Here is a 23,574-nt window from a genome sequence, read left to right as displayed (position 1 = left end):
TGGGCCAAAAGGGTCTTACTGTGCTGTATCTCCAAATTTTTAATACGACAGAGAGAGAGAGAGAGAGAGAGAGAGAGAGAGAGAGAGAGAGAGAGAGAGAGAGAGAGAGAGAGAGAGAGAGAACATCACACTCATTCCTACGGATGGGAATGCAAGTTGCTCACCTGCAGTCGTGCTTTTCAAGTTCAAAGTGCGGGTTAAAGTTCAGCAAGATCTTCTGATGGCTCTCCGGTGCCTGGATGACCCACTCGCACCTCTGGTGGGGCACGTAGTCATGGGGATACCCTGGCGAAGTGATGTAGCCTGCTTCCCTCGCACTCAAACGCTCCCCACAAGGCGCATCCCCTTGAAGAGAAACTATAATTAGTGCTCTTGTCGGGCGTAAGAAACACCTCAGTCTTTAAAAGAATCAAGCTCTGAACATTAGGAACAGAGCAGGAGTCGACCATTCGGCCCGTCGAGCCTGCTCGCCGTTCAATGGCTGGTCTGATGATTGGCTCATCTCCACCTCCCTGCCTTTACTCCACATTTAATTCTCCTACTATGTAAAAGTCTATCCAACCTTGTCTTAAATACATTTAATGAGGTCATCTCCACTGCTTCAATGGACAGCAAATTCCATAGATTCACACCCCCATTCCGGAAAAAGCAGTTACTCCTCATCTCCATTCTAAATCTACTACCCTGAATCTTGAGGCTATGTGCCCTGGTTCTGGTCTCCCCCACCAATGGGGACAACTTAACTACCTCGATCTTCTCTACACCTTCCATAATTGTATACATTTCTATAAGATCCCCTCTCGTCTTCTAAATTCCAGTGAGTACAGTCCCAGATGATTCAATCTCTCCTCTTAGGCCAACCCCTGGAATCAACCTGGTGAACCTCCTCTGCACCGCCTCCAAAGTTAGTATGCCCTTCCGCAAGGGGACCAGAACTGCATGCAACACTCCAGATGCGGCCTCACCAGTACCGTGTACAGTTGCAGCACAACCTCCCTGCTCCTGATTTCAATCCCTCTCGCAATTAAGCCCAACATTCCACTTGCCTTCTGGATACCCTGCTGCACCTGCCAACCAACCTTTTGTGACAGTTGTTGCTTTAAATGAGCAGAGGTAAATCCAGTGTGGAGTAGGAGATCGGGTGGGGGTGGGGAGGGGGGGAAGGGAGGCCAATAAATATTAAAACCCAAACAATGCAGGTTGAAATGCAAGTGGCTGAAGACCCAGCACAGGTTGGGTGGTGACTGTGGAGGCAGAAGGACAGTGAACATTTTGCCTCGATCGGTTCTGTGGTGGAGGATTGCCAGAATAAAGGGGTGGTGGGTGATAGGCGGGCGCAGAGGAGACGGGACATTGTGGGGGGGGGGGGGGGGTTGCAAGGGAGCTGAGGCGGGGGGGGTGGTGTTGGAAGGGAAGAGCGCAATTCTGAACTGCACTAACATTACAGATGTATTGATCCAATAACGCTGAACAACTCGACTCCAGGAAACAACAAATGGAAAGAAATCCATGCAGTTTTTTTTATTTCTTGTCGAGACAAGTACAAAAGGCCTGACTGTGCTAACCTCCCAGCACAATGTTGGAACTACTGTTCAACTGCAAATTCTTATTATCGTTTTTTTTCTCTTTCTTTTATATTATATTTTTCTCTCTTTCCATTTGTTAATTCTGCTTAAAAAAAAGCTATCGATTGGCGTGAAGCCCTCATATCTGACACTGAAGGAAATCTGCTATATGTGAGCCTTATGTATTGGTCCAGCAAGATACTCTCTTTGGTGGAGATAGGCAATAATCAAAGAGTAGCACAGGAACAGATCCTTCAGCCCTTCTACCTGTGCTGAATGTCCAAACCAAACTCATCCTCTGCTGCTTGCACCAGAGAGATATCCCTCTGCCCTCTGTCCATATAAAAGCCTCTAAAGCACTTTAGCACTTTAGCTCCAGGCACCCACTGCCCTCTGTCTAGCATATTTACCCCGAACCTCTTCCCCCTCACATTAAACGTCCTTTAGTACGTGACGTGTTTAACCCAGGGAATACATTCCACTTGCCCACCCTATCAATGTCTCCCCTGATGTGATTAAAGTGTTTGTTTAGCTTGGGATGGTAACATAACCAAATGAATGAAGAAAATATTATATTTCTTTTCCTTTTGTAGATTCTGTATTTATGTATCTGGGAAGCTACTGATAAAACTTCCATTGCATTTGTACGTTGTACTTTAAAACCCCCTGGAATCCGAAATTCAAGTAACCGGCAGCCTCAAGTAACCGGCAAAAAAAAATAAAGGAAAGTCGATTTTAAAAATTAAAATAACACGCAAGTTTGAAATTGTAAATGTTCTCTGAAGTTGCACATAAACCTCTGGTGAAGATGGGAGCAAGTATTCAGCCAGCAGAGAGCCTTGGTCAGGCTTTTCTTGCAGCAGCTGTTTGAATTGCGTGAAACAGCAATGGCGTCACCCAGAATGAAGAGCTGGTCGATGTCGCTCGCCACTGGGGAGTGCCTCTTTATCCCTCCTTAGTAAGAGTCACCCCAGTTAGAGGTGTTATCTGTAAACTTGGGGACGAGGGGCTAATGTTATTGTTCACCTTTTGGGCGGCTCCATGGAGGGGTAGGAACCTGCAGTTGCAGCGACGGTTAAATGTTTTCAAAGAATGTGACTGAAAATCAAGTAAAATGATTTAAGGTTTATATATTCATGCAAGTGAAGTTTGTTCAGTAAGTACAGTGTAGTATTTTTGTCTTTTAAACTGTTTATTCTGAATGCAGGTATATTAGGTAGGCATTGTAAGTCTCAAGCAACTGGAAAATACACATATCCGGCATCTACCAATCCCCATGGGGATTTTACTGTAATTAGGTTAGATGACAATAAACTTAATTAATGAATAAATTCTAATTTTGAAATAATAAAAAAATCAGTAAACAGCAAGGTCCCAAGGGAACATTCCCTCCATGTTAATCCATGACAATAATTCAAGATTCGAGGTGAGACTTCCTGAGGTGATCAAGGGCACAATACAAGTCAAAGTAGAAGTCATCAAACATTTGAGGGAAAGGGTAAAGGGTTGCAGGGCAGCTTTAGGAGTCGTGCCTGACCAGCCATGTCCCGTCTTCTTGCTGAGATTGTTTCCACAGAGAGAGTCGGTGAAAGGCAGGAACCACAGCGGGAGCCAACCCACTGATAAACCATCCTCCAGGCCCCACAACCCTTCCTTCGCTACATCGATGACTACTTTGGTGCTGCCTCATGTACCCATGATGAGTTCGTTGACTTCATCCACTTTGCTGCCAACTTCTACCCAACCTCAAATTCACTTGGTCCACCTCCAGCGACCTTCTCCCTTTTCTCGATCTCTCTGACTTCATCTCAGGAGATAAACTCTCAACAGGCATCTTCTACAAACCCACCAACTCCCACAGCTACCTCGACTACACCTCTTCCCACCCTGTCTCCTGTAAGGATTCCATTCCATTCTCTCAATTCCTCTATCTCTGCACTCACGATGAGAAATTCCATGCCAGATCATCAGAGATGTCCTCCTTCTTCAAACAACATAGCGTTCCCTCTACTGCTATCAACTCACCCCTCACCTGCATATCCTCCATTACCCGCACATCTGCCCTGGCCCCCTCCGCCCTGATGCACAACAAGGACAGGATTCCACCCCACCAGCCTCCACATCCAAATCATCCTCCTCTGCCATTTCTGCCACCTACTAGATCCCACCACTAGACACACATCCCCTCTCCTCCACTCTCCACCTTCTGTGGGGACCACTCCTTCCATGACTCCCTTGTCCACTCCTTCCCCCCCCCCACCAAGCATCCCCTTGGGACCTACCCCTGTGACCGCCAGAGATGCTCCACTTGCGCCCACACCTCCTCCCCACACTCAGCACCATTCGGAACCCTAAACAGTCCTTCCAAGTGAAGCAACATTTCACTTATGAATCTGTAGGGGCCGTTTACTATATCTGATGTCTTCTACATCGGAGAGACTGGACACAGACTGGGAGATCGCTTTGTTGAGCACCTTGGCTCTGTCTGCCACAATAGTGTGGATCTCCCAGTGGGCACCCATTTCAATTCTCCATCCCGTTCCCTTGCTGACACGTCTGTCCATGGTCTCATATACTGCCAGACTGAGACCACCTGCAAATTGGAGGAACAACACTTCATCTTCCAACTGGGCACTTTCCAACCAGATGGCGTTAATATCGACTTCTCCAGCTTTCCAGAAAACCCCACCCCCCACCCCTTCTTCCATTGTCGTCTCTCCTTTCCCTGTCTCCTTCCACACAGACATGATACATTCTCACTACTCTCATCCTATTCAATTAACATCTTTTGTTGGTCTGGATTCCTCCCCCATTGTTTGAATTCTGAGACTTTCTGATAATCTCTCACAATTGCTCCACGGTAGATACAATATCGCTGGGTCTCCACTCAGCTCTGGATCACCTCAAAAACAGCAACTCATACATACGGCTGCTCTTCATTGACTACAGCTCAGCCTTCAATATCATTATTCCCTCAGTGCTGGTCAAGAAGCTGGAAACTCTGGGCCTCTGTACCACCCTCCCCCCTCTGCAACTGGATCCTTGACTTTCTTATCGGAAGACCACAGTCAGTACGTATTGGAAACAATGTCCCCTCCTCACTGATCATCAACACAACGCACCCCAAGGATGCGTGCTCAACCCACTGCTCTACTCATTATACGCCCACGACTGTGTGGCCAGGCACAATTCCAACGCCATCTACATGTTTGCCGATGATACCACAGTTGTCGTCAGAATCACAAATGGCAATGAGAAAGCGTACAGGAGGGAGATAGATCAGTTCGTTGAATGGTGTAATGACAACAACTTTGCACTCAACGTTAGCAAAACCAAGGAGATGACGGTGGACTTCAGGAGGAAGTCGGGGAACATGACCCAGTCCTCATCAAGGTGGAGAGGGTCAGGAACTTCAAATTCCTGGATGTCAATACTTTTGAGGATTGATGCAATCACAAAGAAGGCTCACCAGAGACTATACTTTGTGAGGTGTCTGAGGAGATTTGGTATGTCACTGAAGGCCCTCGTAACTTCTACAGGTATACCGTGGAGAGCATTCTGGCTGGTTGCATCACTGCCTGATATGGAGGCTCCAACTCTCAGGACAAGAATAAACTCCAGAGGGTTGTTAACTCGGCCTGCGACATCACAGGCACCAGACTTCACTCCATTGAGGACATCTACATGAGGCGGTTTCTAAAAAAAGTAGCCTCTATCCTCAAGGACCCCACCACCCAGGCCATGCCCTCTTCACTCTGCTACCATCAGGGAAAAGGTCCAGGAGCCTAAAGACGAGCACTCAATGGCACAAGGAGAGCTGCTTCCCCACTGCCATCAGATTCCTGAATAACCGCTGAACCAAAGACACCACCTTACTCTTCGTGCAGTATTATTTTTGTTTTTTATAGTAACGTTGTAAATGGTTCGATGATGCTGCCACAAAACAGTGAATTTTGTGACAATAAATCCTGATTCTGATATATCCTGCTTCTTCCTTTTCTGATTTTCCCTTGAAAAAGGGCTCTGGCCCCAAACATCGGCGACTTATCTTTCTCTCCTCTAAGCGCTGAAAAGACCAGCTGGGTTCCTCCAGCATTTCGGTGTTTTTACTACAATCACAGCATCTGCAGCCGATCTTGCTTCTCTCCGTGACCACTACCTCCTCAGCGGCAGAAGGTAAGAAGGTAGTCGGGGTGTCAAAATTCTAGAGACGATGATGGCGACGGGAGTTTATTGTCATACCCAGGTGCATTGTACAGATGTAGCAAAATTTTTACTTGCGGATGTCTAATAAACCACTAATCAGGGACTACTCCGATACCACAAAAGGAATGCCTGCACAATTGCAAAGCCACCTCCTTCTGCATGAGGATAAATGTGATTTTTTTTTGGAGTATTTATTGTCTTTTTAATTCAATTAGGTAATTGTTTCTTCAATGTTTGGCCTCAGCAAGTAGAAATTTTTCGTGGATGTGTACATTGTACCATGTAGATTGCAATAAACTGAGCATCTTCAGTAAAATACAGCGACAATCGTATAAATTAAATGATCACAATATGCCAAGACAGAAAAAGAAACAATGAATATAAAAGGACGGATAGATATTCACGGTTGCATTAAGTGCAGTAAAGTCAAATGATATTTTAATCGTGCAGGCAGACGTTCTGGTGGTCCCAGAGTACTTTGCAGTCACAGTTAGGGTGATACAGGGAGTTCAAGAGTCAGATACTCATTGGAAGGCTAAGAGGCTCTTGAACCTTCTGACCTGAGGGTCTCTCACTCAAGAGAGGAAGGGTTAATTAAAAAAAAATCCTGTCCTGTGAAAGGGTAAGACTGAAATTCCCCTTGCAGGCTTTTTTCAGGAACAAAGGGCTTTCTTTACCACGCTGCCCACACTGAAGGATCAAGCACCTGTGTTCACCCGGTGAATGCTAATCCTCTCACTGTGCCAGTGTTAACACCTCATTATTCATTAGCAATCCCGCCGCCGCCTGCCTAAAGGTCACACTCTTGGTGTTCCTTAAAGTGCTCGTTGCCTTGGCAACGCATCCCTTACAAGACTCCGCACTGCTCTCAAAGACAAGAGGGCAGCAATGATTTGATACACTCAACTATGTGAGGATATCACTACTGGGTCTTCGACTCACCTCTCCATTATCTCAAATGTCTCGATCCTTTGCCTTTAAATCCATTGAAGTGAAAGCTAAACCAAAAATGGCCGCTACACTCAGCTGGGTTGGGAAGAGGAACTGAATGGGTCAAAAGGATTGATCTTTCATTGCCTTGAGGGTTTTGCCAGATGGAATGGAATATATCAATGGCGAGAGCAAAGGGTTAGAAGGAGCAGCTCCAACACAAGTTTGGCACTGGATTGTCTTGGTATCTTGCTGTCCATGGGGAGTATGCACGTATTCGCCCATGAATGCTTGGGGATTCCTCCCCCATTCAATAGGCTGGGAACATCAGGGGGTTAAATGGGCAATGTAAATTGCCATCAGTGTGTGTGTGTGTGTGTGTGTGTGTGTAGAATCTAGGGGGAGGTAAAGGTAAGACTGCGAATGGGGGCTGGATGGCCGAAGAGCCAGTTTCTCGGCTGTATCTATCCGTGTGGGAACTGGTGTCATTGGGGATTCCTTATTAATCGGTGTTGGTGGTAATCAGGAGAGAGTGGTGGGTCAGAAGATGTCCCCAGTGGCTCTGCTCTCGTCAATCCCCAAGCATCCTTTTGCCCCCTTGCCAACTATTGCACTTAATTCTCCCACAACTGGGCTCTTGTTCCACTCCAATCACCTGAGAACTTGATCCAGGCTGACACTCTGGACACTCTGGACCAGCCATTCTCATGGCATATTTAAGGGGGGCAAGCCACGGACTGAAATCATAAAATATTTTTTATGTAGTCAGTAGAAGACAACATGGAATACTACAATACAGTACAGGCCCTTCAGTCCACGATGTTTTATCAACCTATATAAATATTCTTTCTTTGGTTTCGCTTCGCGGATGAAGATTTATGGAGGGGTAATGTCCACGTCAGCTGCAGGCTCGTTTGTGGCTGACAAGTCCGATGCGGGACAGGCAGACACTGTTGCAGCAGTTGCAAGGGAAAATTGGTTGGTTGGGGTTGGGTGTTGGGTTTTTCCTCCTTTGTCTTTTTGTCAGTGAGGTGGGCTCTGCGGTCTTCTTCAAAGGAGGTTACTGCCCGCCGAACTGTGAGGCGCCAAGATGCACGGTTTGAGGCGATATCAGCCCACTGGCGGTGGTCAATGTGGCAGGCACCAAGAGATTTCTTTAGGCAGTCCTTGTACCTCTTCTTTGGTGCACCTCTGTCACGATGGCCAGTGGAGAGCTCGCCATATAACACGATCTTGGGAAGGCGATGGTCCTCCATTCTGGAGACGTGACCTACCCAGCGCAGTTGGATCTTCAGCAGCTGGATTCGATGCTGTCGGCCTCTGCCATCTCGAGTACTTCGATGTTGGAGATGAAAACGCTCCAATGAATGTTGAGGATGGAGCGGAGACAACGCTGGTGGAAGCGTTCTAGGAGCCGTAGGTGATGCCAGTAGAGGACCCATGATTCAGAGCCGAACAGGAGTGTGGGTATGTATACAACGGCTCTGTATACGCTAATCTTTGTGAGGTTTTTCAGTTGGTTGTTTTTCCAGACTCTTTTGTGTAGTCTTCCAAAGGCGCTATTTGCCTTGGCGAGTCTGTTGTCTATCTCGTTGTCGATCCTTGCATCCGATGAAATGGTGCAGCCGAGATAGGTAAACTGGTTGACCGTTTTGAGTTTTGTGTGCCCGATGGAGATGTGGGGGGGGCTGGTAGTCATGGTGGGGAGCTGGCTGATGGAGGACCTCAGTTTTCTTCAGGCTGACTTCCAGGCCAAACATTTTGGCAGTTTCCACAAAACAGGACGTCAAGCGCTGAAGAGCTGGCTCTGAATGGGCAACTAAAGCGGCATCGTCTGCAAAGAGTAGTTCACGGACAAGTTGCTCTTGTGTCTTGGTGTGAGCTTGCAGGCGCCTCAGATCGAAGAGACTGCCATCCGTGCGGTACCGGATGTAAACAGCGTTTTCATTGTTGAGGTCTTTCATGGCTTATTTCAGCATCATGCTGAAGAAGATTGAAAAGAGAAGGGTTCAGAGAGCTCATTGCTGTATCTGACCCGACCTTGTTGGTTTTTGTGCAGTTGAATAACCATGTTGTGGAACTTTGGGGGGCATCCGAGGCGCTCTAGTATTTGCCAAAGCCCTTTCCTGCTCACGGTGTTGAAGGCATATATAAATATATATATCTCAAAACCTTCTATTTTTCTTTCATCCAAGTGTCTCTTAAATGCCCCTAATGTTCCAACCTCCACCACCACCCCTGGCAAGGCATTCCAGGCCCCCACAACTCTGTGTATAAAACTTACCCCCAATGTCTCCCCTCAGCTTCTCTCTCTTCACTTTGTACAGATGTCCTCCAGTAATTGCTACTTCCACCCTGGGAAACAGACACAGGCTGTCCACCCTATCTATGCCTCTCATAATCTTGCAGACCTCGATTCTCCTGCAGTACGGAAGAAACAAGCTAAATGGCTTCACAGGGAAGTGGCGGGGGGGGGAGGCACCATCAACTTTGAGCATAGTCTGAAGAGGGCCATAGCCAAAAGCAGGCTGAGAGTGGTTGTTCTAGAACACACATGTCAAACTCTGGCCCATTATATTTGGCCCGCAAGATCATTTCAAAAATGTATTAGAGGTGGCCCGCCCTGCAGAGAGAGCCGATGCTGTTTTTTTGGTAATGTCACCCCCACCATCCTCCCCCTTCATGCACATCCTTCCCCACCCCCTAACTATCCCCTCCCCCCTAAAACCACCCCCCTTAAAAGATGGCCAGAATATTCTCAAAAAGGAATCCAGAATGGTAAAGTTCCATAAACCTTCTGCTGGGAATCCTAACAACACCCGGGCATCAGATCCACGGGACGCAGAGGGAGCAATAGTGTTGCAGGTTGACTGTGCAAACTTTGAGAACGGGGAAAACAAAATTTTAGCACGAGAAGTCTGTCGATGTCATCAGCCGGCAAGCCAGTTGGAAGGCTCCCCGCACAACCAGTCACTTCTCCCACCTGTCGAGCGGTGCGGCGGATTGGCGAGCGCCTGTGATTTCCTGTCGGCGCGACGGACATGGCAGGCTGCACACGGTCCCCGCTGTTCCGCAAAGGCTGATCGGCAGCGTGCTGGGTCTGAGTGGGTGGGTAAGCAGGGGTGGGCAGAGGGTGTAGGTGAGGAGTAATGGGCAGGGGAAGTTATGGTGATGCGAGGGGCAGTTAGAGGGAGGGATGAGTAGAAGGAGGGGTGGATAGGGAAGAGGTAAAAGGGGAGGGGCAGGGCGAGTAGGGGAGGGGTGATTAGAGGGTGAGAGATGGGTAGAGGGAGGAACAGGTTGAGGGGAGAGGCAGTAGAGGGGCGTGTATAGGATGGGATGGGTAGAGGCAGAGCGAGTGGAGTGAGGGGTGAGTAGAGGTTGGGTAAAGGACTGTTCAGGTAGAGGGATGGTGGGTCGAGGGTGAATAGAGGCCTAGAGCCTGAGGAGTGAGCAGGAAATGCTGAGTCCTGATGCAGGCCAAAATGGACACAGCCTGTGAATGCTGACTACATCTCCACAGGGACCAAATATGTTTCCCTCAGGTCAAGCAAAGGGTGAACTTGAGCTACCTACTCCTGACCTGTAACATTATCCTCCTAAAGTTATATCCTAAAGTTTAACATTACATATGTTGAAAGAAGAGAAAACATGCAGATGTTGTTGAAAATTTTCAATAAATATTTAGTTCGGCCCTCGACTTAGTCCAAGTTTTTAATTTTGGACCTCCCGTGAATTTGAGTTTGACTCCCCTGCTCTAGAACAAACCAGCAGATGAAAAACTGAAGTTGGGCAGCAACGATCCCGTGGTACCACTTTGGGAAAGAGTCAAATTCCAACTGCTGCAGAACCAGAAGATAGCAACGATGTGGACCACAAATTGCAACAGTGGGTGGAAAGGCTGTGCTAGAAGGGTAATGTTATGGTAGCCTATTTGTGCTCCTATGTCTTATGGTCGGGTGGTATGGTTTCTTTCCCCACAGATGCCATCTGATCTGATGAGTACGTCGGGCATTTTGAATTTTCTTTCAGAATTCTAACATCTGTAGGTTTTGCCTTTCAGGTTTTCCGCTCCATCCGAGATACTTGTTCCACAATCAAAGTCATCAACTGTACAGGAATTTCCCCAGATTGCCGCATCATGGTTTGCCCCCTGCCTTCCAACAACGCCCACCACCCATAGCTGCTTCCCTGGTGTGAAGGAATATGAGATGTCTCGCATTGTTCCATCAGGTTGAGGAGAAGCTCTCCATCTAACTACACTATAAGGGAGAGGGGGGGGGTGACACTCTCCCACACATGCACTCTCCCACACACACTCACGCACGCGCGCACACACACTCACTCACTCACTCACTCACTCACTCACTCACTCACTCACTCACTCACTCACTCACTCACTCACTCACTCACTCTCAATAAGATACTTTGGACAGTCATTTTACCTGCTGAAATCCAAATGCAACATCAAAATGAAAATCAGGAATAAAGATGTAAATGCAAGATATTTCTGTACCATCCTGCCATTTTTTCAGTGGTTAAGGTCACTCCAAAAGCTTCTCTCATCCTCCACTGTACCTTCTCCTGCCACTGCTATCCTGTCAGAAATATCCTTTCGCCCCCAGAACATCAGAAAATTCATTTCATTCTTGCAAAATGTGGTGGAGAGAATTTCATGGTCATCAGATAACTGGATCCAATCGGCCCAACCTGTCCCCACCAGAATTTGTGCATTAGTAAAATCCTTCAAACTTACTGGAAAGACCAGCTGTTTATAGTTAGCTTTGCAGTTACTGATAAGTAAAAATTCTGCATGGCTTGCAGGAAAAAGAATCTCAGGGTGGTATCTAATGTCTGATTCTCCAGGTGGGTCAGGAGCAGTTTCTTCGATAGGCGAATTGAAATGAGTCCAGTGCCTCATGGTGGCATACATCACCAGACGCTCGAAGCAAGTTGTTTGGCTCAAAGTTATTGTCAGAGTACATACATGAAATCAGGTTCAGGTGATTAATCTGAAACCAGAATCTGACAATAAATTTGAACTTTGAGCCAATCGACTTGCTTCGAGCGTCTGGGGATGAAACCAATCAAATTGTGCCTTCCAGAGATACTGGACCCATTTCAATTTTCCACTGGAAGAAACCGTTCCATTGACAATGCTATCACCTTGTCTTTCCACTCCGACCTAAACCACCTAGAGAACGACACCTAACTATGTTCATCCACTTCAGCTCGGTGTTTAATACGATCATTCCCCAGAGGCTGGTGCAGAAGCTGTCCTCACTGGGACTCAGCACCCCTCTCTGGAACTGGATCCTGGACTTCCTAATGGAAAGACCACAGTCTGTCCCGGTCGGAAGCAGAAGGCTGAGCACCGTCACGCTGAGCCCTGGCGCACCTCGGGGCTGCGTGCTCAGCCTGTTTCTGTTCACGTTACTGACCCACAACTGCATCACCAGATCCAGCTCCAACAGGGTCATCAAGTTTGCAGATGACACGACTGTGGTTGGCCCCATCAGCAACAAGGATGAGTTGCCCTACAGAGGAGAGGTGGAAAATCTTGTGAAATGGTGTGAGAGTAACAGCGTGGACAAGACAAAGGAGATGATCTTGGACTTCAGGAGGATCAGAATTGATCACCTCCCCCCCCATCCCAATGCACATTAACTTGGTAGTGGAGAGAGAAGAAAGCACCAAGCTCCTCAAAGTCCACTTAACTAGTGACCTATCATGGACACACATCTCCTCACTGTCAGGAAGGTGCAACAGCGACTGTACATCCTGAGAAGACTGAACCAGGCAAGGCTACCGGCTACCGACCACCATCATGCCAACATTATACAGGAGCTCTATCGAGAGCGCCCTGGCTGGCCACATCAGAGTATGACACGGTGGCTGCAGAGAAATGGATCGGAGGTCAATCCACAGGACCATAAGAGTGGCAGAGATGATCACTGGTGTCTCCCCGCCCCCCCAACCCATCGACGTAATCTACTGGGATATTTGTCTGAAGAGGGCATGTAAAATCGTTGAGGACCCCTTTCACCCCCCCCCCCCCCCACACATCTTTCAGCTACTTCCATTGGGGAAGAGATCCAGGAGGATCACAGCCAGCACCACCAGGCTGAGGAACAGCTTCTTCCCATGGCCAGTGAGAATGTTGAGCGACCAAAGGAACTGCTCACACCAACCATCCAAGACACTACTCTTTATTAAACAATACTTATTTATTTTTATATTTGTCCCACGTATGTATTGTTTGTATGTGTGTTGTCTGGTTGTGTGTCTGCAGGTTTTGCACCAAGGACCGGACAACGCTGTTTCGTCAGGCTGTACTTGTGCAGTCGGGTGATAAATAAATAAAGTTGAAACTTTAACTTGATTGAGAGATAACCACAATAAAACCAACCAATCCAGTTAACTGAGGGTTGACCAGAAAGAAACTGGCCAATTACAATTCAGCAGGTTGCATTTAGCTGCAAATTCTAGGATTTGCAGTCCCCGTTGACCTCTTCCTGATACTGCTTGACCTGTGACTTCCTCTGGGCTTGACCAATGAGCTTAACTGAGGATTAACTTCAAGGAATCTGACCAATCAGGTTGATTGCAGGCTAACTAGAAGAAAACTGGCCAATCACTTTCATGAGGGGAGAAACATGCAGAATCTGACCAATCAGCTTGATTGCATGCTAACTAGATCTAGTATTTGCCAAAGCCCTTTCCTGCTCACGGTGTCGAAGGCTTTGGTGAGGTCAACAAAGGTGATGTAGAGTCCTTTGTTTTGTTCTCTGCACTTTTCTTGGAGCTGTCTGAGGGCAAAGACCATGTCAGTAGTTCCTCTGTTTGCGCGAAAGCCGCACTGTGATTCTGGGAGAATATTCTCGGCGACACTAGGTATTATTCTATTAAGTAGAATCCTAGCGAAGATTTTGCCTGCAATGGAGAGCAGCGTGATTCCCCTGTAGTTTGAGCAGTCTGATTTCTCACCTTTGTTTTTGTACAGGGTGATGATGGTGGCATCACGAAGGTCCTGAGGTAGTTTTCCTTGGTCCCAACAAAGCTTGAAAAACTCATGCAGTTTGGCATACAGAGTTTTGCCGCCAGCCTTCCAGACCTCTGGGGGGATTCCATCCATACCTGCTGCTTTGCCACTTTTCAGTAGAGCGCATCGGATGTCCCCCAAAGTTCCTCAACATGATTATCCAACTGCACGAAAATCAACAAGGTCGGGTCAGATACAGCAATGAGCTCTCTGAACCCTTCTCCATTAACAATGGTGTGAAGCAAGGCTGTGTTCTCGCACCAACCCTCTTTTCAATCTTCTTCAGCATGATGCTGAACCAAGCCATGAAAGACCCCAACAATGAAGATGCTGTTTACATCCGGTACCGCACGGATGGCAGTCTCTTCAATCTGAGGCGCCTGCAAGCTCACACCAAGACACAAGAGAAACTTGTCCGTGAACTACTCTTTGCAGACGATGTCACTTTAGTTGCCCATTCAGAGCCAGCTCTTCAGCGCTTGACGTCCTGCTTTGCGGAAACTGCCAAAGTTTTTGGCCTGGAAGTCAGCCTGAAGAAAACTGAGGTCCTCCATCAGCCAGCTCCCCACCATGACTACCAGCCCCCCCACATCTCCATCGGGCACACAAAACTCAAAACGGTCAACCAGTTTACCTATCTCGGCTCCACCATTTCATCGGATGCAAGGATCGACAACGAGATAGACAACAGACTTGCCAAGGCAAATAGTGCCTTTGGAAGACTACACAAAAGAGTCTGGAATAACAACCAACTGAAAAACCTCACAAAGATTAGCGTATACAGAGCTGTTGTCATACCCACACTCCTGTTCGGCTCCGAATCATGGGTCCTCTACCGGCATCACCTACGGCTCCTAGAACGCTTCCACCAACGTTGTCTCCGCTCCATCCTCAACATCCATTGGAGCGCTTTCATCCCTAACGTCGAAGTACTCGAGATGGCAGAGGTCGACAGCATTGAGTCCACGCTGCTGAAGATCCAGCTGCGCTGGGTGGGTCACGTCTCCAGAATGGAGGACCATCGCCTTCCCAAGATCGTGTTATATGGCGAGCTCTCCACTGGCCACCGTGACAGAGGTGCACCAAAGAAAAGGTACAAGGACTGCCTAAAGAAATCTCTTGGTGCCTGCCACATTGACCACCGCCAGTGGGCTGATGTCACCTCAAACCGTGCATCTTGGCGCCTCACAGTTTGGCGGGCAGCAACCTCCTTTGAAGAAGACCGCAGAGCCCACCTCACTGACAAAAGGCAAAGGAGGAAAAACCCAACACCCAACCCCAACCAACCAATTTTCCCTTGCAACCGCTGCAACCGTGTCTGCCTGTCCCACATCGGACTTGTCAGCCACAAACGAGCCTGCAGCTGACGTGGACTTTTACCCCCTCCATAAATCTTCGTCCGCGAAGCCAAGCCAAAGAAGAAAGATGCTAACTAGAAGGAAACTGGCCAATCACGTTCATGGGGGGAGAATCATGCAGAATCTGACCAATCAGCTTGATTGCAGGCTAACTAGAAGGAAACTGGCCAATCACTTTCATGGGGGGAGAATCATGCAGAATCTGACCAATCAGCTTGATTGCAGGCTAACTAGAAGGAAACTGGCCAATCACTTTCATGGGGGGAGGATCACGCGGAATCTGACCAATCAGGTTGATTGAGGGACGAGGACTACAAGGAAACTGCCCAATCGGTTTAAATGATAGACAGCTACATTATTTAAATGCTGCTGTGGAAACCTTGAATATTTTGCGAAGGGCATTTTAGAAGGACCCCTGTGTTGCACTCACATCACCCCTGGTTTGACACTCAAGTGAATGGCTTCACCATGCCAAGTGAATGATTTGTTTGAGCAGATCTCTAGCCAGCTCTGCAGATCATTTGGAAGTCCAGGATGCTGGCAGTAGAGTGAAAAATGCAAATGTCCTGTGTCTTATCTCAGAATGAGGAAAAGGCAACATAAAAGCAGGCCAACAACAAAAAAAATTTAAAGAAAGGTCTATTCAAAGGCCCATTGTTTCCAGAATCTTTTGGATCAATGAGATAGCGTTTTATTTATGATCCTGATAACTGTGCATATCCTGGCTGAATGTGGACCGTCATATCTCAGCATCAGCTTCATGGATAAGGGAGTCTGGTGATGACAGGAAGCATTTATGTGCTAAACACTGTCCTTTAAACATAGAAAGGCCTCCTGTCCTCAAGTGAGTTTGGCTGATGTAGAGATTAGGTTTCTAGAGCCTGCAGAGACCAGGAGGGTGTGTGTCTGTGCGAGGGAAAAAGATGGATAGGAAGAAGGAGGAGGAAAGAGAGGGAGAGAAAGAGGCAGATAGAAAGAGAGAAAAAGAGAGAGGGAAAGAGGGAGAAGGGAGAAAGAGAAAGGGAGAGGCAGAGAAAAAGGGGGGAGAGAGAAAGATTGAGACAGAAAGAGAGTGAGGGGGAGAATGAAAGAGAAAGGAGGGAAAGAGAAAAAAGGGGGAGAGAGAGAGAGAGAGAGAGAGAGAGAGAGAGAGAAAGAGAGAGAGAAAGAGGCAGACTGAATGGAAACAGACTCTGGCCTGTTGAGTTTGCACTGATCATCAAAGTCCCACTTACACTAATCTGACAATTTTATTTTCCCATATGAGCAGTACCCGAGGTTCATTGAGTCAACAGAATTCTGCCACTCCCAGGAACCAAGGCGAGAGGGGATAGATTTTAAAAAGACTCGTGGGGAACCTTTTTGGCACTAAAGGTGGTGGGTGTGCGGAATGAGGAAGTGGTAGAAGTAGGGACAATTGTTACGTTCGAAAGACATGAGGACAGGTATGATGATGAGTTTACGGCCACACACTGTCCTTTATTCCCTGTATGCATTCTGTCATTCGTGGGGATCCAAATAAAACCAGTATCACTTTCACACAAATAACACAGACAAGATTGAGCGACACAGTTAGCGCGATGCTACTACTGTGCCAGCAACCAGGGTTTGAATCTGGGGGCGGTGCGTTAAGAGTTTATACGCTCTCTCTGTGTCTGTGTGGGCTTCCCCCAGGGGCTCTGGTTTCCTCCCACTGTTCAAAACATACTGGGGGTGTAGGTTAATTGGGTGTAATTAGGCTGCATGGACTCATGGGCTGAAAATATTAAAATTTAGACACAGAGCATGATTCAGTGACACCAAATCCATGATTCATTGTGTATTGGAATGCTTTGCAATGATAGCCCGGGTAGCAAACTCAAGACTGTCAGCTGAATTTTCAAAAGGAACTGCACAAGAGATCTAATGGTTAAGACCTTGTAGAAGCAAGGTAAATTAGATTGCCCTGAGTGCATTGTTCAAAATTGGTACAACTTTAAAGTAAGTTATTATAAAGGCAACCTAAGTTACTTGGCCAATTATAAACAACATAAGGAGCTTTCAAAAGATCAGAGCAAACCAAGATGAGGAAATATAGATGGAATTTAATGTGAATAAATGTCGTGGAAAAGTACGTTAGAATACAAAGTAACACATGACTATTCATCGAGGTTAAGACTCAAATCTAGGTATTTGTTGGATAGATTTTTACATAGTCAAGGAATTAAGGGATATGGGGAAAGGCAGTTGGTGGAGATGAAACTCTCATCAGATCAGCCATGGCAGAACAGGCTCAATGGGCCGGATGGCCTTCTCCTGCCCCTCTTTCTTATGTTCTTATATGCACAGTAATTCTCACTTGCTGTAGTCACAGATACTTGTTTAAAAAAAAACAATAATAGTCTCACCTACCAGTGGGAACAACTTGCCTCCCACTAACCCATGTATCCCTCTCGAGATTTTGTACCTCTCTGTAAGATCCTCTCTCATTCGCCTCAACTGCAACATCTACAGTCCCAGGCGGTTCAATCCCTCCTCATCTCTGGAATCAGTATCTTTTCTCAAGTTCTTTCTTTGGCTTGGCTTCGCGGACGAAGATTTATGGAGGGGGTAAATGTCCACGTCAGCTGCAGGCTCGTTTGTGGCTGACAAGTCCGATGTGGGACAGGCAGACACGGTTGCAGCGGTTGCAAGGGAAAATTGGTTGGTTGGGGTTGGGTGTTGGGTTTTTCCTCCTTTGCCTTTTGTCAGTGAGGTGGGCTCTGCGGTCTTCCTCAAAGGAGGTTGCTGCCCGCCAAACTGTGAGGCGCCAAGATGCACGGTTTGAGGCGATATCAGCCCACTGGCGGTGGTCAATGTGGCAGGCACCAAGAGATTTCTTTAGGCAGTCCTTGTACCTTTTCTTTGGTGCACCTCTGTCACGGTGGCCAGTGGAGAGCTCGCCATATAACACGATCTTGGGAAGGCGATGGTCCTCCATTCTGGAGACGTGACCCACCCAGCGCAGCTGGATCTTCAGCAGCGTGGACTCGATGCTGTCGACCTCCGCCATCTCGAGTACTTCGACGTTAGGGATGAAAGCGCTCCAATGAATGTTGAGGATGGAGCGGAAACAACGCTGGTGGATGCGTTCTAGGAGCCGTAGGTGATGCCGGTAGAGGACCCATGATTCGGAGCCGAACAGGAGTGTGGGTATGACAACGGCTCTGTATACTCTTATCTTTGTGAGGTTTTTCAGTTGGTTGTTTTTCCAGACTCTTTTGTGTAGTCTTCCAAAGGCGCTATTTGCCTTGGCGAGTCTGTTGTCTATCTCGTTGTCGATCCTTGCATCTGATGAAATGGTGCAGCCGAGATAGGTAAACTGGTTGACCGTTTTGAGTTTTGTGTGCCCGATGGAGATGTGGGGGGGCTGGTAGTCATGGTGGGGAGCTGGCTGATGGAGGACCTCAGTTTTCTTCAGGCTGACTTCCAGGCCAAACATTTTGGCAGTTTCCGCAAAACAGGACGTCAAGCGCTGAAGAGCTGGCTCTGAATGGGCAACTAAAGTGGCATCGTCTGCAAAGAGTAGTTCACGGACAAGTTTCTCTTGTGTCTTGGTGTGAGCTTGCAGGCGCCTCAGATCGAAGAGACTGCCATCCGTGCGGTACCGGATGTAAACAGCGTCTTCATTGTTGGGACTCTACATCACCTTTGTTGACCTCACCAAAGCCTTCGACACCGTGAGCAGGAAAGGGCTCTGGCAAATACTAGAGCGCATTGGATGCCCCCCAAAGTTCCTCAACATGATTATCCAACTGCATGAAAACCAACAAGGTCAGGTCAGATACAGCAATGATCTCTCTGAACCCTTCTCCATTAACAATGGCGTGAAGCAAGGCTGTGTTCTTTTCTCAAGTAAGGAGACCAGAACTGCACGCAGTGCTCCTAAAGTGGCCTCACCAGTGCCCTGTATAGTTGCAGCAGGACCTCCCCGCTCCATAATTCAATCCCTCCAGCAATGACAACCAAATGCTGCCTTCTTGATTACCTGTTCCACCTGCAGGCTGACTTTCTTTGGTGATTCATGACTGCAATAACAACTGCCTTTCGTGAGTTATGTTATTTAGACAATATAAACACGTCTCCCCTCCCCCACCCCATCTTTAATTACCCTGCATAAATTCTCCACGAGCTGGAGAGGATCTCCCTCCGAAACATGTTCATGGATGAACAATAAAGACAGTTCCCACCTGTTAAGAGTGGTTCATGAGGCTTTATAGATGGATATTGCAGACAAAATTGCGAAGTTAAATTTAAGATTCGTTAAACTGACAATGTAAATAATTCTTGTGCTGAAACTACAGACAAGGCTGCAGACTTGTGTCATGTGTCATCTGGAATATCCATCTGCTTGGAAATTCTTCAAAGGTGCCGCGCGTGTGTGCGTGTGTGTGTGTGTGTGTGTGTGTGTGTGTGTGTGTGTGTGTGTGTGTGTGTGTGTGTGTGTGTGTGTGTGTGTGTGTGTGTAGAAATGCTGTTTCGTCCACTTGTCAGACAATAACAGATGTGAACTTGAATTTGTGTTGTGTTGGAAGCAGAAACCACAGTCACGGCTCCCAATTCATTGCAGCTCCAGGCAACAGCAAGCTTGAGGCCTTGAAGTTCTGTTGGTTTCCTCTCGGGAATGAAGAGTTGCACCCCTTTCCTCCCGAGTTTCAAGGCTGGGAGTCTTCTGGCAGAAGATCCTTTTGGACCTGTGATGAACCACCCAATTAATCGTCCCCCCTCCTTCCTCTCTGTCTCCCTAAATTGAATTATCCTTATGCGCAATCTCCCAAGTATCTCCCAGTATCAGTGTTCATGCAGAGAACCCAAAATACTGCAGATAGTGGGGATCTGAAGGAAACAAAGCGAAGCTGGAAGAACTCAACGGGTCAAGCAGCATCCGTGGAGAGAAGTGGTCTGCCAACATTTCAGTTCGGCAACCTTCCTGATAAGGAGTCTCATCCTGAAACATTGACTGATCACCTCTCTCCACAGATGCTGCCTGACCCATTTAGTGTGTATGTGATTCCCTTGAAGTTCCAAGTTCATTATTAAAATATACTTCCACGAGCAGTCAAATCTATCATGTGTACAGTCGTGCAAAGTAGAAGAGCAAGCAAACAATTACAGAGGAGTGTTACAGTTGGTACAGACAGAAATGATGTGGGGTTCATTCAAGAGCCTGATGGCTGCTGAGTAGAAGCTATCTTTAAACCTATCAGAATGTAACTTCACACCCTTGAAACTTCTCCCCAAACTGAGGAGGGAGATGAGAAAGGGTCTGAGGTGGGACAGGTTCTTGGATAAGTTGGTTACACTTCTGAGGCAGTGGGAAGTGTAGATGGAGTTGACAGAGGGGGAGATTTAATGACTGGTAAATCTCTTTCTGCTGCTCTTCCAGAGTGTATTCCAGCTTTCAACATCACATCAAAGATGAATTTTACTCAATGCACTGTGTCTACTACGAGCTATCAACCCAATCCATCCCAATTTGCTCCATCAAAGGTTCCCCCCAATTCTGAAAGGAACTGAGGTCGGACTTTGCTGCAGAATCCTGGCGTTCCTTGAGGGGAATGTGGTCAGAGCAATCAGTAGCGCAGCGGGTAGAGCCATTGCCCCATACCACCAGGGATCCTGGTTCGAAGTTATCCAGGGTGCTCTCTGGCTTCCTCCCCTGTACCTGAGGTAGGATGGTTGATCACTGTGGCATTAAGTCACCTTCCCCCAGTATGTTTTTGGAAGGTGGGAGGAAACCGCAGCACCCGAGGGAACCCCACGCAGATGCAGCGAGAACATATAAACTCTTTACAGGCAATGTGGGATTCGAACCCCAGTCGCAGGTGCTGTGAATAACATCGCACTGACCACATCGTCCAAATCCCCACTGTGAATACACATCTAATTATCTTACATTTGCTGTCACTTTTTTGTTTCATGGGACAGGTACACGATCCTTCATCTGGAACCCCTGAGGTCAGTGTGTTCCAAATTTCAGATTTTTCTGGATTTAAGAAAGCCAGATTTAAGCCCAGCCAAATTGTGCTGTCGTATCCACACCCACCACCTTCCAGTTGCCTTGCCGTCTCCCCCCAACCCCCTTCGCCCGCCCAACTCGTGCTGCTGGTTCCTCGCCCACCTGACTCGCGCTGCCAGTCTTCCCCCCCCTCCCCCCACCACCCGCTCGACCGCCGAACTCACGCTTCCGGTCTCCCAGCTGCCCGACTCGTGCTACTGGTCCCTCAGCCATCCAACTCGTGCTGCCAGTCTCCCCACCCTTTGACCGCCCGTCTCTCTCCCCACTTGCCGGATTTTGGAGCTTTCTGGATTTAAGATATCTGGATAAAGGATCATGTACCTGTAATTTAATTTATACTATATTTGTAAGTGTATCTTGCTTACCCATGTGGCTGCAGTGTGTGAACATTTTGGTCCATCTGTCTATTGTACTTCTGTGTATGACCGTCAACTCCCATTACTCATAACGTAAGGAGGTTGAATCCAACGGGTAAGTATGGAAAGATGCTTTGTTCAACCAGCAAGACTTTTCCCTGCACTGTTAAATTCATAAACCACAGGAAAAGGATCTTGTTATGTGAATGTGAAAACCTTTCGGAAAGAATATACCAAGAAAAAAGATGCAGAAGATTTACAAATGGAGTTTGGTGAACGAGCCCCAAGCATTTTCCAATAAATCAGAGTGAGGGGAATAGTAAACACTGGAGCAAAGGGGAGAACTGGATAAACGGCAGGGTAAGAGCAAAGGAAATGGGAAGTAATGGGAGTGCGAGCCTTGCAAGGGGCCAGTTTGGGGACAAGGGGCCGAAAGGACTCAGCATCGCCCATGGCATAGAATGCGACAGCACAGAGAACAGGCTGTTCGGCCCCTCTAGCCTGTGCTGGCCATCGTCTCGCCAGACCCACTGATCTGCACCTGTTCCATAGCCCTCCAGGCCTCTCCCGTCCATGTATCCATTTGATTTATTCTTTAAGCACAAGATTGAACCCGCATTTACCACGTCATTCCACACTCGCACCACACGCTGAGTGAAGAACATCCCCTCAATGTTCCCCCTAAACCTTTCATCTTTCAGCTTAAAACTAAGACCTCCTGTATTTATCTCCCCCAATCTAAGTGGAAAAAGCCAGCTTGCATTCACTCTGTCTTGTAAACCTCTATTGAATCTCCCCTCATTCTTCTTCACTCCAAGGAATAAAGTCCCAATCTGTTTAATCTTTCCCTGCAACTCAACCCCTGAAGACCCAGCAATGTTCTAGTAAATATTTCTCTGGAATGGACAGGAGAATACCGCTTGCTCCATCTGCTATCTATATCAAGTTCAAGTACATATATAACCAGATGAAACAGTGTTTCTCTCCAGATGGTAGCTGAAAAGCATTGGACCAGAAGTCACTGCAGACAATCAGAATCAGAATTTATTGTCATAAACGTGTCACGAAATCTGTTGTTTTATGGCAGAATCACAATGCAAATATTCCTATAGAGGATAATCAAAATGGCAGAGAATCTCCGGGACCTTCCTTTCCTCTATTGACAGCTTTGCTTAAATAGGGCTGAAGAATTATTGTGGACCCTTTCCATCATAGCCCAGGATCTTGTATCCACTACCATCAGGAAGGAGGTACAGGGCCATCAAAGACAGGATTGTCAGGCTGGGAAATAGCTTCTTCCCACTGGCTATGAGATTCCTCCTACTGGACAACATATCTATCTAGTCCCTTATCACTTCCAATTAACACCTGGTGTTAGTCTGGATTCCTCCCCCATTGTTTGATTTCCTGATATGTCCTGATTTTCTGATTTTTTTCCTTGAAGACTGGCTCAGGCCTGTAAAGTTGGTTTCTTTGTCTCCTTAAGTTTCCGAAAAGACCGATTGAGTTCCCCCAACCTTTTGGTGTGTTTACTACAATCACAGCATTTGTAGCCGGTCATGTTTCGGGCTGTGAGATTGTCCTGTAACTGAGTAAATAATTCTAAAATATTTATATATGTATCTTAAATTGTATCTCCATATATAGATGTGATTATTATGTACTGCATATTGTGTGTGTATGTGTGCGCAGTGTGGTCCCTGACTTAAAACTCTGTGGGGTCTTTTGATCAGAACCTTTCATGACCTCTTGACTCCAGTGCACTGCCCTGACCCCTCATTCTTCCGCCACTGTGTTCCCAGAGTGTTAAAAAAGGGGGAAATCACTTGGCTTTTGAGGTTAAAAAAAATTCTTAAGATATCCCTTTTGAATCAGTTCAAAACAGGAGTGTAAATCTAACAATGGATAATTCAAAACGTACCGTAGGTGAATTGGGTGTAAATTAGGCAGCACGGATTCTTGGGCCGAAATGGTCTGTTACAGTGCAGTATGTCTAAATTTAAAAATTAAAAAATAAATTGTCATGGAATCTCACTGGTGTCCTCCCTTCACTCAGCCCCTGGGGAATCCTGGTGGGTTA

The 23,574-nt window shown here is 47.1% G+C and overlaps 1 protein-coding gene across 3 annotated transcripts in view; it reads right to left on the bottom strand.

Annotated features, from left to right (window-relative positions):
• Positions 1-23,574, bottom strand: part of LOC138761579 (neuropilin-2-like) — a 136,299-nt gene that overhangs the window by 95,624 nt on the left and 17,101 nt on the right. For all 3 annotated transcript variants that reach the window (XM_069933911.1, XM_069933912.1, XM_069933913.1), the window contains exon 2: positions 165-345. In XM_069933911.1, the coding sequence (XP_069790012.1) occupies positions 165-345 (181 nt within the window). The remainder of the gene's footprint in view (positions 1-164; positions 346-23,574) is intronic.

Source organism: Narcine bancroftii, chromosome 4, assembly GCF_036971445.1.
Source record: "Narcine bancroftii isolate sNarBan1 chromosome 4, sNarBan1.hap1, whole genome shotgun sequence".
Lineage (NCBI taxonomy): Eukaryota > Metazoa > Chordata > Chondrichthyes > Torpediniformes > Narcinidae > Narcine > Narcine bancroftii.
The sequence above is the reverse complement of the archived record's forward strand: the minus strand, read 5'-3'. Positions and strand labels throughout refer to the sequence as shown.